This window comes from Salvelinus fontinalis, chromosome 3, assembly GCF_029448725.1.
Source record: "Salvelinus fontinalis isolate EN_2023a chromosome 3, ASM2944872v1, whole genome shotgun sequence".
In the NCBI taxonomy this organism is placed as follows: Eukaryota; Metazoa; Chordata; class Actinopteri; order Salmoniformes; family Salmonidae; genus Salvelinus; species Salvelinus fontinalis.
The window spans coordinates 30,686,558-30,703,486 of record NC_074667.1 but is presented as its reverse complement, the minus strand read 5'-3'; the positions used below and the strand labels follow the sequence as shown (position 1 = coordinate 30,703,486).

Here is a 16,929-nt window from a genome sequence, read left to right as displayed (position 1 = left end):
AGCTATACAAATAAGATGAATATTACAGGGTTTGAGTGAACGTTAACAGGGGACAGAGAGAAGCTGAACCCGCCACAGATACACAGCAAAATGAACGAGGCGTCTTCTGCAGTAGGTGCCACAGATATCAGGACAGCGATCGAAGCAGGAGACCTTGAGGAGGCGGCCTCCTCTTTCCTGAGTGAGTGAACAAGGAAAAAGGCTCTGTTTAAAACAGGTTGTGGATGAGGGAAGGGAGTGACCGGTCCTGTACCTCACTCACACGCATGCACGCACACACGTTCACACACAACACACACACACAGCCCCCGGAGGGCCTTGGCTGCTGCTCTACACTGGTGTTGTTGTTGAGAATGGGAGAAGGTGAGGGGAAGGGCAGGAGTGTGCGTGTCGTAGGAGGGGAGGAGGGGAGATGGGGAAGAGGGGCGGGAGTGTATGTGTGCTAGAAGTGAAGGATGGAGAGGAAGGAGGGAAAGAGAGGAGTGGATGTGATCTAGGGGTAGGTGGGTCCAGCTGAGGATGCTAATGATCCAGCTATAGCTCATGAGCTCATGCCCCTGTCCCTCTGTCTCTTCACTGGGACAAGACCATTCACTATCACTCCTCTGATTCTGTTCTCTGTCTTACCACTCTATGTCTCGTCCCTCTCCGACTTCAATCCGTTTCTCTTCTCATCTCTTTTTTTCTCATCCCTCTTTTCTCCTTCAATCCATTTCTCCTCTCCTAGTTTCATCATTGCTCCAGTGAGCCTTAGACCTCGTCTCAGAAAATAACAAGCAGATGAATGGCACTGGAGATACTGTATCTGTCAAGCCATGCATGGGAGGACACTCCAATTGGGACTTCAAATCAACCGCTATCATTTAATGGCTCTCCTAGCTCACTAAAACCACAGCCGAAGCTTTAGCTCAGTGGACTAAAACAGTCTTGTGGAAGGCATGAGTCTGTCACACTAGCTCAGTAAAAGCATAGCTATATTCTCCAACAGGACAGCCTACAGATGTCGGATTTTAATTTGAGCCAATTTGCTACAGGCGGAAAATAATCCTGCAGGAAATGTAAATTTTTGTGTGGATTATAATTAATGGATGTTTTTATAGTAGTTGATGCATTTTTTCATAAGAGAAAATCAAGTCAGAATTTTCTAAGTGGAAATTACAAACTTCAGATGCCTTATTAAACCTCAGATACACAACATGTTTTCTTTCCTCCAATGTCCTGCATTGGAGGAAAGTTCTCCTGCAACAGGGTGTTCAAAATATAATCCTACATCTGTAGGAGGTCTTGTGTTGTGTTTTATATGTGTTTTCCAGAGCCACTCTAGAGCCACTGTCTAAGGCCTCTATTCTAGGGGTGAACACAAACCGTAGGCATGGGTGGATCACATTAATCTCAGTACTAATTGAGCTGTCCGTTAGGGAGAAGAACGAAGTACTGTACAGGCTTTAATGGGCTCCCTGGGGCCACATAAAGTGAACATAGGTTTACTAGTAATTAATGAGTTACAGTAGTGTACACCTTGAATAATGCCTGCCTGACTTCGGCCTAAACAGCTCAGAGCAGCAGGAGCAGGGGAATCGGGGCATGTCACTGCTAATATAAACATAGACACACACAAACACACACACAGTAATTGCAAAAAGAGGCCTAAAGTGCATGCCAGAATGTTTGTTCGCACACACAAAAAAAAAAAAAAAAAAACACACACACACACACACACACACACACACACACACACACACACACACACACACACAAACACACACACACACACACACCAACCTCTACAACCCAAACATAAACATACACACGTTCTGTGTCAATATCTTCATCTTTCAAAACATTACCCTTCCTGTACATTAGCTCTTGTCTTTTCACATTGCCCGTTTTTGTTTTCAGCTAGATAGCTGTCAAAACATGGTTTAACATGGCTAAACATAGACATGCTCATATGTTTGCTAATCATGGAATGATTATCCCTTATTATTCAATTCATCCTGCATGCCAGGGATGTTATATACAGTGCCTTCGGAAAGTATTCAGACCACTTCCCTTTTTTCACATTTTGTTACTTTACAGCCAATTTCAAAAATGTATTAAATAATTTTTAAAAGTCGTCAGCAATACCCCATAATGACAAAGGGAAAACAGTTTTTTCCATTTTGTTGGCAAATGTATAAAATATAAAAAAGAGATACCTCATTTACATAAGTATTCACACCCTTTGCAATGAGACTCGGAATTGAGCTTAGGTGCGTCCTGTTTTCATTGATCATCCTAGAGATGTTTCTACTACTTGATTGGAATCCACCTGCGGTAAAGTCAATTGATTGGACATGATTTGGAAAGGCACACACCTGCCTATATAAGGTCCCACAGTTGACAGTGCATGTCAGAGACAAAAAACCGAGCCATGAGACCAAAGGCATTTTCCGTAGAGCTCCGAGGCAGGATTGGGTTGAGGCACAGATCTGGGGCAGGATACCAAAACATTTCTGCATTATTGAAGGCCCCTAAGAACACAGTGGCCTCCATCATTCTTAAATGGAAGAAGTTTGGAACCACCAAGACTCTTCCTAGAGCTGGCCGCCCGGCTAAAATGAGCAATCGGGGGAGAAGGGCCTTGGTCAGGGATGTGACCAAGAAGCCGATGGTCACTCTGACAGAGCTCTAGAGTTCCTCTGTGGAGATGGGAGAACCTTCCAGAAGGACAACCATCTCTGTAGCACTCCACCAATCAGGCCTTTATGGTAGTGGCCAGACGGAAGCCACTCCTCAGGAAAAGGCACATGACAGCCCGCTTGGAGTTTACCAAAAGGCACCTAAAGACAGACCATGAGAAACAAGATTCTCTGGTCTGATGAAACCAAGATTGAACTATTTGGCCTGAATGCCAAGCGTCACATCTGGAGGAAACCTGTCACCATCCCTACGGTTAAGCATGGTGGTGGCCGCATTATGCTGTAGGGATGTTTTTCAGCGGCAGGGACTTGGAGACTAGTCATAATCGAGGCAAAGATGAGCGGAGTACAGAGAGATCCTTGATGAAAACCTGCTCCAGAGCACTCAGGACCACAGACTGGGGCAAAGGTTTAACTTCCAACAGGACAACAACCCTAAGCATACACCCAAGACAACACAGGAGTGGCTTTGGAACAAATCCCTGAATGTCCCAGTCATCTGAAATCCATAGATTTGGGCCTAATTTATTTATTTCAATTGACTAGCTCAGTACAATTTTAGAAATTGTTGTATTTATATTTTTGTTCAGTATATACATATATATATCCAGTAACTTCATGGCCTCCTAGGGGGCCACGGAGCCCCTGTTGAATAGCCCTTCATTAAATGGTTGTCTGGCTGGCTGCTACTGCCTGAGAAGAATAGGTAATGACTAAAAAAGAATAAAGTCATCAAATAAAAGTGAAGTAATATACACAAGTGAAATATTCTATTACAGTAAAGTAATGTTAATACATGATGGCTAATAAGTGATACACAGTATTAGTCATTCTCTACCATCATGGGGCTCTTATTAATTGCTTTATTCTGTGTTGTTGAAACATTCAACCCACTGTCAGCATCAGGGAAAAGGCAGGTGGTGGCTGAGGGAGGCTCTAAAATCCTTTTAATGTCATTATTTCATAATGCATTTATGAATGTTTTAAAACATGATGTTTTAAAACATGATCAAAACCAAAATGGAAAACTTTGATTATAAAAATAAAAAAACACTAATCGCTCAGCACTAGTAACAGATTAATCTTTAGGTGGAGGCTTATACTGTTCCAGACACTGTCTGTGTTCTGATTATCTACCTTTCTCCAGAAGTGTGCACTCATTCACTCACCCTCATGCATTTAAAAGCATTACATTGGTGCAAGGATGGTTGGAGAGCTTTTCCACCATATTCCTCTAACAAGTCCCAGTTTAATAGTATCCGCACATCAGTCATATACACTGAAATATATGGATATTAAATAAGCAGTAAAACAAACAAGTTAAAACATAAGTGAAAAGAAAATACAATATTTACATTTACGAATAAGTGGAAATGACTTTAAGTCCATGAGGGACAGTGTACAAGCTCACATTATGGGAGTGACTGAGGAGAGATGGAGGGAGGGAGCATGTTATTGGAATAAAATGCAGCCCTGCATGGCTATTTAAAACCATACTGCTCTACCTACCGCCATCTATTCCCTTCATTATCCCTACCTGTAGATATCGCCCAGATCTGACCCCGGCTTTCATGTGGCTAATGAGCTGGGCTGATCCACTTCACGTAACTTGTTATATTAATACAGCATTAATGCTCCAAATCCTAACCTTTCATCAGAGTCTCTTCCTCACTGAACACCTGTGTCCCAAATGGCACCCTATTCCCTACACTCTTCTGACCCACTTGAAACAGTTACTTCGCTACATCTCTTTCCCTTCTCGTTCTTTCAGATTTCTTGCCAATTAGTGGCCTCTCTTCCGTCTCTGTCCGCGTTGATCGACCAAACGGCAGCCGGCCCTCATTCCATTGAACAGAGTCTGACCATTACGCTCACTTTTTCCGTCAATCCATATGATCTTTGTAGCCCACTCTCTTGATCTGTGTCCGATATCATGCACCACGTCACTGGTAGTGTTAGTAATGAGAATTAGAGAGCAGTCTTTATTCAGCTTCTCTCCATCTCATCTTCACTTCAAACACTTAGACAAACTCTCACATAGACATACAGTGGGGTCCGAAATTCTTGACACCCTTGATAAAGATGAGCAACATTTTTATTTTTATTAAACTAGGCAAGTCAATGATGAACAAATTCTTATTTACAATGACGGCCTAGGAACAGTGGGTTAACTGCCTTGTTCAGGGGCAGAACAACAGATTTTTACCTTGTCAGCTCGGGAATTCGATCTAGCAACCTTCCGGTGACTGGCCCAATGCTCTAACCTACAAGGCTACATTAATACATTATTCAAATACTGAGCTTTATCTTATGCACATTTTTTTTTGGGGGGGGGGGGGTGTATTATTTTATACCAACACAATTCCTCAGAGAAAGAGATTTTATTTAACAATATTTAACAAAATGTGTTATGATATTGAAGAACACAATGGGAGGGATCTTAGACCATTCATCCATACAGAATCTCTCCAGATCCTTGATGTCCTTCATCTGCGCTTATGGACTGCCCTCTTCAATTGAAACCACAGGTTTTCAATGGGTTTCAAGTCCGAAGACTGAGATGGCCATTGAATTTTGGGGGATTTTGTGGCCAATTAGTCATTTCTTTGTGGATTTGGATGTGTGCTTGTGGTTATTGTCTTGCTGGAAGATCCATTTGCGGCCAAGTGTCAGCTTCCTAGCAAAGGCAACCAGCTTTTTGTAAACCATATGCCTATTGCCGTCTCAGTCACCAGATCTCAACCCAATTGAACACTTAGGAGAGATTCTGGAGCGGTGACTGAGACAGCGTTCTCCACCACCATCAACAAAACACCAAATTATGGAAATTTTCAATGGAAGAATGGTGTCTCATCTCTCCAATAGAGTTCCAGACACTTGTAGAATCAATGCCAAGGTGCATTGAAGCTGTTCTGGCTCGTGGTGGCCCAACGCCCTATTAAGACACGTTATGTTGGTGTTTCCTTTATTTTGTGAGTTACATGTAGCTCAGTATTTGAATTATTCATTTTATACAGTAATGTTTGCTCATCTTTATCAAGGATGTCAATAATTGTGGACCCTGTTGTATATATAGACATGCACATTCTGTCCCACAATAGGTCAAAAGGTCAAAAGAAAACACACACAAACACTAGCCATGCTAATTTCCATACTATTTCCAGAAAAAGCAATTTTGGCACATCTTCATCTTCACCAGCATCATTAAAAGACCCGTGAGGACCAATCGGCATGCGGAGGATCGGAGGAGCAAATTGAATAGAGGCTTTACTATATTCCAAGAATGCTAATTTAATCAATCTCTCAATGCGCCACTGATTTGCATCCCAATCTGGTTCACAATGAAATCATCAGGCTTGCGCTGCATAGCTCCCCTGCTGTTGTTCCCCGTTCCCAGGCAGCAGAGGAGTAGCAGAGGAGCAGCGGTGGGGCACTGGACCCAGGAATTAGTGGGTTAGCTCATCTCATGACAGTCTATTGTGGAGAGTCAGCGACTCATAAGCAGATGGGTTGATGGAGGTTTGAGTAAAGTCTCAACTAGAGGGAATTGGTGTTTCTCAGATGGATGGATGAAGGGAGGGACCCTGCACTGAACATTGCACCCCCCTCCCCCCTACACATACTAAAATAAATAAAATAACAATTATTTGAGCTGTTTTGCCATAATATGGACTTGGTCTTTTACCAAAGAGGGCTAACTTCTGTATACCAACCCTACATTGTCACAACACAACTGATTGGCTAAAACACATTAACAAGGCACACCTGTTAATTGAAATGCATTCCAGGTGACTAACTCATGAAGCTGTTTGAGAGAATGACAAGAGTGTGCAAAGCTGTCATCAAGGCTAATCGTGGCTACTTTGAAGAATCTCAATATAAATTATATTTAGATTTTTTTGGTTACTACATGATTCCATATGTGTTATTTCATAGTTTTAATGCCTTCACTATTATTCTACAATATAGAAAATAGTAAAAATAAAGAAAAACCCTGAAATGAGTAGGTGTGTCCAAACTTTTGACTGGTACTGTGTATATATATATATATATATATATATATATATATATATATATATATATATATATATATATAGATATATATATATATAGATATATATATATATATATATAATTGTTTTCCCCTACTTCTACTTCTGTACAAGTACAGCCGACAGAGTTCCGAGAAAATGGCTAGTTACTAAAAAACAATGACTTGAGAACATGTAAAGTGTTACTTGTAGCGTGTTACTACCCACGTCTGCATTGAAATAATGTAACGTATGAATAATGTACATACGTCTATACTATATGTATATGCATACACACTGACTCAAACATGTTTGGTTTTTAACAAAACACCCATTGACAGCAAAGCAGCACTGTTTACAGTATGCCACCTTTCCCTTTAGCTGAGAGAGAATAAGAGCTTTCAGACTGAATAAATTATTTTTCACGGGCCTCAAAAGGAAGCGACAGTCAGTAATTGCCCCATTATGTTGTGTCTTTCACAGGGTCACTGCTCGGCTCATTTGCATCTGCCTTTGCTGCCTCCTCTGTCTGTCTGTCTGTAACCAGGCCTCTTTCACACTGATAGCCCCAGTGAACAGTTCTGTTAGTGTGCCAGCCACAAGTCCTAATAACGGATTATGACGCTGCAGCCTAGCTGCTCCTCTCGTCCGCCAGGCAGCTACATAGGGGGACTTTCAAGTCCTTTCATTACCCAAATGCTTTCATCCTACTCCTGTGACTAATGTGGAACTATAGGAAATAGCCATAGGCTGTATATTATTTTTGTATGTATCCACCATCGGGCAAATATGAAAAGTGGTGAGCCATTGGTTTCATTATCAATGGGCTTCCAAAGGGAAATTATATGTAACGACAATTATAAATGTAAGTCTGGATTCATGAGAAAGGGTAATGACTTTTTGGGGGGGGAAATAATCCTGTGTAAATGGATAACAACTACAATTATGAATACAACAACAATTTTAAAAATTAACATTATGGCTTTATATGTCTTTGTTCAGTGATCAATGTCTTTCATTCTTTAAAATGAAATATATGAAACAAGGTACTGGAGAATTACTCCTTTACTACTACAGAAATGCATGTTGCAGAAAATCACAAATACTCATATACTGTATTTCTTGTCTCAAATTCCTTTATATCAGTGAGCTTTCAGTGAGGTTTCAATCTGGAGCCATAGAAAAGACTATATTTTATTAAGTCTGACGCCAAACTCCAAACAAGAATAGATCAGAGAAGTTCAGAGCAATGATTTCATCTTTTACCTAATGGTCTCAGTTGGTAGTGACATTTATGACTCATGGTGCTGAGTAGACTGAGTCAGAGGCAGTGTCCCAAATGGAAGTATATTCCCTATATAGTGCACTAGGGTCCATAGGGCTCTGGTCAAAAGTAGTGGACTATATAGGGAGTACGGTGTAATGCAGCCATGGTTCCACTGTGTGGTTCCCCTGTGGGGCTCAAAGAGGAGGTAGGCAATATGGTAATGGATGGTAAATGTGTCTGTCTGGCTTATCAGTTCCCTATCTAGAAGTTGAGACTTACATTAATGACTTACGGTAATATCTGACTTCAACCTTTATTTCAATCTAAACCCCTCTGCTCAGTGTCCAGTGGATTTGGTAACTCTATATCATCATAGAGACATGGTTGGCTACAGTTCTCGCCTTTGGCAGGAGCTCACTGGAGCTGAGTACCGGTACCTCAAATGTTCTACTGCTTGAGCTCCTTTTCCTCTTATAGAATATAAGAAAACAAGTATTGTGAAGCTCCTGCACCTAAATGTAAACAGTATTGGAACCTAAAATGAGTACCAGCCCCTATTTCAGTCCAAGTCAAGCCCTGCTTTTCTATACAGTTCATGACCCCCTAGAAAATATACAACTGCATGCATTTTGTGCATACAGGGAACGTACAGTATGCTATTGAGCTGGAAACTAGTCATGTCAACAGGCCTCAGAATTGCTTGCATTCCATTATCAAAGGCAGCATCTCTAGTAAAGGACACCAGATAACTGTATGTGGCTTCCATTCAATCTATGTATAATACACTCCATAGGCACTGTGGTAGCTTCCATTTAGTCTATGCATACATTCAATAGGATTGACATACCTATAGATACAGTTTATACATTCATATACACCACTGTTGCTAGTAGGGATGGGGATAGAAGACAGTGGTGGCAGGTGGCTCTTTGAATTGGGGGACGGGCTCATAGTAATGGATTGGAATTGGTGGAATTATATCAAACACAGCAAGCACATTTCCATGTGTTTGACGTGATTCCATTCCATTGACTCCATTCCGGCAATTATTATGAGCCGTCCACCCCTCACCAGCCACAGGTTGGCATTTAGTGGGTTGACTCATGTACTGGGAGCAGCTCTGAAGGGTAGTCACTAGCTGTCACAGCCACAAATTCATAAAATCAGATTTTAAACCTAACCCTAACCTTAACCCTAACCTTAACCACACTGCTAACAATCTGCCTATAACCCTAACATTAAATTAAGACCAAGAAGCTCATTTTGGTTTTCATGAATTTTTATAATATACTGCCAATTTTGACTTTGCAGCTGGCGCATCTAGTGGAAATTGCTCTGCTCTGCCTCCAGGACAAGAATCCTCCCAAAAAAACGTCAACCTGCTCACCAGCCTCCTCTAATAGGAAAAAATAATATGTAAATATGCTAAATGCACTTTATCCCATCATTGCGTACAATGCAGTGCTGACTTACTCCCATGAGTCATCACAGATATGAAGCTTTTGTCTGGCATTGAGTGAACAGGAATGAACTGAGGCTTCGTCCCAAATGGCATCCTATTCCCTTTATAGTGCACTACTTGTCACCAGGCCCCATAGGGCTCTGGTCAAAAGTAGTGGCGTACGGAATAGGGTGCCATTTGGGACGTAGCCTGAATGTGTGCTGTGCCTCATTGTGAATGTGTGCTGTGCCTCATTGTGAATGTGTGCTGTGCCTCATTGAAGAACAGACAGATATTTATGAGACCTGAACAACATTGACATTTTCCTCTTGTGGTGCAATGTCTCTGACATGACAGGAAGTACAGTATGTAGATATTCCTTTTTGGAAAATGATGAATATAGGCTAGTGAAATGAATGTAAGACAGGAGAAAATTCAATATTACACCAATGGTATAGAGAGGGGTTGTTGCAACATTGAGGTAAAATAAGAAACATAGAACTACAGTGTCTTCAGAAATGATTAATACCACTTAACTTATTCCACATTTTGGTGTGTTATAGCCTGAATTGTAGTTTTTTCTCTAAGCATGACCATCATCTATATACCACATTTTTACCAAACTAGTTTTTTTTGTGTTAGCAATTGGACATTGTTCTTAGGGGGGGCTAGTTACCCCAAGTTACCCTATACATTCCGTGAGATAATCTTAATCAGCTAACCTCATTTTTGGTGAATATTCTGAAGCATTTATGTAATCAAAACAAGTACATGTAAAGGCTTCATAATTCATAAAGGTGATGTTAACTGACTGATATTATCTCATAGGAAAAAAACGTAAAAGATATCCTAAGCCTGTATTAACCTCAGGCCTTGTTTTTGGCGTATATCCCAAAACCCCATTCTTTCCCCATTAATTTCCCAAACCGGAATGGCTAACAAACCAGAGGTAGAAAATGCTAACTCATTTCTGTTTTTCAGGTCTACAAGTTGGCGAGTTCTATTGGTGTGGGTTTGTGCACTAGGTCGGTAGAGGAAATAAGATAATATAATGATAATACCACAGGCTAGTTGCACTAATTACATTTTGGATTTTGGGAATTAGTTGGATACCCACTCATCCACAACATGCATCAAAATCTTAATTACAATGGGAATTATTACATGTAGCGATGTACAGTGCATTCAGAAAGTATTCAGACCACTTGACTTTTTCCACATTTTGTTATGTTACAGCCTTATTCTAAAATATATCTATATTTTTTAAGTATCCTCATCAATCTACACACAATAGCCCATAATGACAAAGTGAAAACAGATTTTTAGAAATGTTTGCAGATTTATAAAACATTAAAAACAGAAATACCTTATTTAAATAAGTATTCAGACCCTTTGCTGTGAGACTCAAAACTGAGCTCATGTGCATCATGTTCCCATTGATCATCCTTGAGATGTTTCTACAACTTGATTGGGGTAGACCTGTGGTACATTCAATTGATTGGACATGATTTGGAAAGGCACACACCTGTCTATATAAGGTCCCACAGTTGACTGTGCATGTCAGAGCAAAAACCAAGCCATGAGCTCAAAGGAATTGTCCGTAGATCTCCAAGACAGGAATTTGTCGAGGCACAAATCTGGGGAAGCATTGAAGGTCCCCAATAACACAGTGGCTTCCATCATTCTTAAATGAAAAAAGTTTGGAACCACCAAGACTCTTCCTAGAACAAGAACCCGATGGTCACTCTGACAGAGCTCCAGAGTTCCTCTGTGGAGATGGGAGAACCTTCCCAAAAGGATAACCATCTCTGCATCACTCCACCAATCAGACCTTTATGGTAGAGTGGCAAATGGAAGCCACTCTTCAGAAAAAGCACATGACAGCACACTTGGAGTTTATCAAAGGGCACCTAAAGGACTATCAGACCATGAGAAACAAGATTCTCTGGTCTGATGAAACCAAGATTTAACTTTTTGGCCTGAATGCCAAGCGTCATATGTGGAGGAAACCTGGCACCATCCCTACGGTGAATCATAGTGGTGGCAGAATCATGCTGTGGGGATGTTTTTCAGCGCAGGGAATGGGAAACTAGTCAAGTTTGAGGGAAAGATGAACAGAGCAAAGTACAGTGAGAGCCTTGATGAAAACCTGCTCCAGAACACTCAGGATCTCAGACTGGTGCAAAGGTTCACCTTCCAACAGGACAATGACTCTAAGCACACAACCAAGACAACGTAGGAGTGGCTTCAGGACAAGTCTCTGAATGTCGTTGAGCGGCCCAGCCAAAGCCCAGACTTGAACTCTATCGAGCATCTCTGGAGGGACCTGAAAATAGCTGTGCAGCAATGCTCCCCATCCAACCTGACAGAGCATGAGAGGATCTGCTGAGAGAAATGGGAGAAACTCACCAAATACATGTGTGCCAAGCTTGTAGCATCATACCCAAGAAGACTGGAGGCTGTCATCGCTGCCAAAGGGGCTTCAACAAATTACTGAGTAAAGGGTCTGAATACTTATGTAAATGTGATATTTCAGATTTTTTTTTAAATAAATTTGCAAACATTTCTAAAAAACTGTTTTTGCTTGTTCATTGTGGGGTTGATGTAGATTGATGAGGGGGGAAAACGATTGAACAAATGTTAGAATAAGGCTTTAACGTAACAAAATGTAGAAAAGGTCATGGGGTCTGAATACTTTCCGAATGCACTGTAATATTGAAGAAACTTTTATTCCGTTAACCATTCTATATTTTTCCTGTTTTCTTGTGGACGTGTTGCGTCGGTTGGGCAGCATCCCATGACTGTTGATAAGTGTCCACCGACAGACACCAGTACAATATTTTCTCAAAATCTGCCACATCTAGCCTACACAGTAGCTTACACCATAACAGAAAACAATAAATTATACAGTAATTTGGGGTATTATCAACAGTAAAATACTCTGAAATGTTTTACAGCAGCATGCTATAAATTATGGTGCATTGTGGGAAAATGTTGTGGGCGGTGCAAATAATTGCTGCATTTCAAATGGTACTGTAATTCCACACCACAAAATGCAACAAAAAATACCTTTGACCACTAGTGGTTGCATGGTATTGCTGTTTCTGTCTCATTAACATATTTTGAGGTATGTCTTATGAGAGGCTATATTTGTTGCACCCATGAGTAAGAATGCTGTACCAATTTAACTCATGTGTTGATAGTGTCCCCATCAACTTGTACAGGGTACTGATGGGAGATGCAGCAAGCCTTAAACATTTTTGCCATAACCTTTTGGTCTGTTTTGCCCAGTAGTTGCTTCCAGTTTAGAAGCCTTTATTAAGTGATATAAAATAATAAATGTGTATTAATACACTGTAATATGTACCATTTCACCTAGCAGCCAAACTTATAATTACAGTAAAATGCTGATGAAATACAAACCCCTCCCCTCAATGCATTTCATTCAATCATGCAATGATTCATTCATTCATTTCGATTACAGTAGCATTGACATTTTTTTACAGTATAATGCAGTCAATTTTACATTATTGTACTATGTCATTACTTGTCGTATATATAGTATATTAGGTGTACTGTAATATGAAATACAGAATTGTACATGCCACCGAGCTGCCTGTAAACTACTGTCAAATTCACAGTAACCCTTTTAGATAGGAGCAGTTTATATATATTTTTTAAATAAACATGGGGTATATATTTAAGGCTGAATGTATTCACCAAACGGCAAGAAATAAACCATAAATGACCCTAACTAAACAGTAGATAGGTCACGTATTGTGGACACGTGACCAAATCAAATATTAACAGAAACGGATTAAATAATTAAATTTCTATGAAGAAAAATGTATTAGCCCTATGCTATAGGCTGCCTGTATTATCCCCGCTGAACAGAAAATATGCAGGCCTTCCGAATGTTTTCAATGTTGTCCGGACCTTTAGGGCTTAGGCTACTATAAGTCACCTTGGGAAAATGAATGAACAGGGCATGTGATGGCGCAAAAAGGCTACATTTTCATCCAACAACCGGAGTAGCACACACAGCTCAAGACCTCGAATATGAACTACTCACATGACTATGGTGATGCCTAGAACTGCAATGACACTTATATATTTAGGTTATTTTCTAAATATTCCCTTCCGCAATAGAAGTGTATAAATGACACGGTGCATGGTTTGGATGATGTGCAAGGCCCTGCAGTTGATGACTGTGTATGTAGAAACGAATGTTTTATCTAACAGCCATCTGCATGGCTCTGCAGTGCTATGATGGTTCAATACGAACCCACATCATAGCCTATGCATGGCTGAATTCAGCTACATTCTACAGTCATGTAAACAGTGTATGGAGGAGAAGGTCGGTGTTTGCTATGTGTAGCTATTGCTTTGACATGATGGTAGGCTATTTAGTGTGAGTTTGTGGGATAGTATAGGCTTATTATTGACGTAGCCTTTATCCGGCCTTTTTTTTAGGTCCTGTAAGAGAGCATCTAGCTAATCATTGATGTGAAAAGTAGGCTATTCGTTTACACGTGATGATTTACGTCCATTCCACCGTGGGTGGCTTACCTTCTGTTGTCGTCTCGCCATATCGGTGGGCTGTTTTGCATTGAAAGGGTATGCAATGCACCGCATCACAAATACATATAGTTGCAACTTCTTTTTGCGCTCCTCTTCTTCCTTCTGCAAATTCGCCTCCTCCACCTTCTCCTGCTCGCTGGCAGCTGACGGGCTCGGGCTGGTCGGGCGAGCGCTACTGCGGCTGCTGCTGGGCGCAAGCCCGCCGGAGCTCTCGCTGGTCCGGCTTGGAGAGATGCGGGCTCCGCTCTGGGGTGCCGATGCCTCCTTGTGATGGTGTTCCTCCTCCACCATCCCACCATCCGATTCCTCCTCGCTGGATGACGGATCCAACATTTTGCTGCCTTACAGAGGATGTAGCCTTGCAGAACTCCTATTCTCAAAATGTGTGAATTTGATAAGAATTCGGATTGTAACCTAAACTGAATTTAAACCTGTATCTGCTTAAGAATTGAATATAATCCTCGAATCGAAAGAATCTGTTGAGCCTTTTCTGAAGGATGCCAGAAAATACAACTTATGCATGGAGAGAGAGCTGAGATGCTGCACGCGCACAGACACAGCACATCAATCTCCGCCTGCACCACAGACGCGGATGTGCGAGAAGGAGGGAGGGGGTGCCTATGAGTGAAAGCAGCGGATGTGCGAGGAGGGGGGGGGCGCTTATGAGTGAAAGCAGCGGATATGCTAGAAGGAGGGAAGGGGGGGGGGCGCCTATGAGTGAAAGCAGCTCCTTCAATGAAAAGCGCGAGCGATGGCCTCTTCCTGTCAGCAGAGCTCTAGAACAGGCGCAGGCGCGAGAAGAGGAACTGGCCATGGTGCTGAATCTGTTCGCTGGCGTCTGCCTTCGCTCGGTAGAGTAATTGTATATATTTATTTTTTATTTAATATTTTATTTAAATAGGCAAGTCAGTTAAGAACTAATTCTTATTTACAATGACGGCCTACACCAGCCAAACCCAGACGACACTGGGCCAATTGTGCGCCGCCCTATGGGACTCCCAATCACTGCCGGTGGTGATACAGCCTGGGTAAAGCAAGGGTTACACCCGTTGACTTTGAACGAATGCCGATTTTTGACCACTGTATTTGTTGATGTTTTGTTACAGTGTACTGTGTCCACTGTGTCCACTGTGCCACTCACAGGAGGCCTAAATTGTTTCACATCTCCATTTCAAATTAATTTATGTGAATTCACAATTCAATTCAGTTGGGGTATAAGGTACATGTAAATACACTCCTCTATATGTATTTGTTTGGACAGTGAAGCTAACATGCTGACCACACCGCTCGCCTCACGTGCACGAGAATTGCAAAATATATGTACACATACATGTAATTCAATCATTACATCCGCACTGCTGGCACGTGTCAACGAGCATCTGTATCGCCAGATGCTAAAATAGAACTTGGTTCCACTTGTGACGCTGGACACGCTGCAAGTCCCGCCTCGCCCATCTCCTCATTGGTTTTTAGGAGCACAGTTCATTGAAAGGTCCCAGCTTCAGTCCAGCTGGTGGTGGTAATGCACCTTAACACTTCTTGTCAATAGGGGGGCGCTGTTTTCACTTTGGAAAAAATCGTGCCCAAATGAAGCGGCCTCGTACTCTTTTCTACATCATACAACATGCATATTATTATTACTATTGGATAGAAAACACTCAAAAGTTTCTAAAACTGTTGGAATTATATCTGTGAGTAAAACAGAACTCATTTTGCAGCAAACTTCCACACAGGAAGTGAAAAATCTGAAAACGAGGCTCTGTTTCAGGGCCTGCCTATTCAACTGGCTTTTATTTATCGATATGCATGCACTTCATACGCCTTCCACTAGATGTCAACAGGCAGTGGAAGGTGGAATGGGGTGTCTAGCTTGATCTGAGGCCAAACAAGAGCTTTTGGAGTGACAGGTCCGGAATTTTCTTTGTCTTCGAAGGCGCGCGGCGGAGCTCGACATTGTTTTCTGAAAAGCGTTCGGTTTACACGGCGAATATCTCTGACTCTTATTTTATTTGATACATATGAGAATAACATCATAAAGTAGGTTTTTTCAACCGAGTTTTATCAGTTTATTCAACGTTTATTGGGACTTTTGGAGTTTTCCGTTCTTTGCGTCAAGAGAGGATTGGAATGTTAGCAACCTTGGCTAGCATTGTGGCGCAAATTCGACAGAAGAAATGGACATTCTAAAACCAAACAACGATTTATTCTGGACCAAGGACTCCTTGTACAACATTCTGATGGAAGCTCAGCAAAAGTAAGAAAACATTTATGATGTTATTTCGTATTTCTGTGTAAAATGTTGACTCCTATTCTCCGCCGTTTTGGTGAGCGCTGTCTCACAATAACGCAAGCTGTATGTTATGGTAAAGTTATTTTTAAAAATCTTACACAGCGGTTGCATTAAGAACCAGTGTATCTTTCATTTGCCATACAACAAGTATTTTTATGTAAAGTTTATGATGAGTTCTTTGGTCAGATTAGGTGAGTGTCCAAAATATCTCCGGAGATTCTGGTGAATCGATGCTACGTATTCACAATGTATAACCAGGATTTGTAGCAATAAATATGCACATTTTCGAACAAAACATAATTGTATTGTATAACATGATGTTATAAGACTGTCATCTGATGAATTTGTTCAAGGTTAGTGATTAATTTTATATCTTATGCTGGTTTTTGCGAAAGCTACCTTTGCGGTGAATAAATGCGTTTGTGTGTTTGGCTATTGTGGTAAGCTAATATAATTCTATATTGTGTTTTCGCTGTAAAACACTTAAAAAATCGGAAATATTGGCTGGATTCACAAGATGTTTATCTTTTATTTGCTGTACACCATGTCTTTTTCATAAATGTTTTATGATGAGTATTTATGTATTTCACGTTGCTCTCTGTAATTATTCTGGCTACTTTGGTGCTATTTTTGATGGT

The 16,929-nt window shown here is 41.1% G+C and overlaps 1 protein-coding gene across 10 annotated transcripts in view; it reads right to left on the bottom strand.

Annotated features, from left to right (window-relative positions):
* The window catches only part of LOC129843527 (calcium-dependent secretion activator 1-like), a 161,261-nt gene extending 146,645 nt beyond the window's left edge, over nucleotides 1-14,616 (bottom strand). For 9 of the 10 annotated variants that reach the window (XM_055912306.1, XM_055912295.1, XM_055912298.1 and 6 more), the window contains exon 1: nucleotides 13,990-14,616. In XM_055912306.1, coding sequence (XP_055768281.1) covers nucleotides 13,990-14,334 — 345 coding nt within the window. In that variant the 5' untranslated portion in view covers nucleotides 14,335-14,616. The remainder of the gene's footprint in view (nucleotides 1-13,989) is intronic. The other variant, XM_055912301.1, reaches the window with a different exon arrangement.
* Between the last annotated feature and the right edge of the window lie 2,313 nt (nucleotides 14,617-16,929).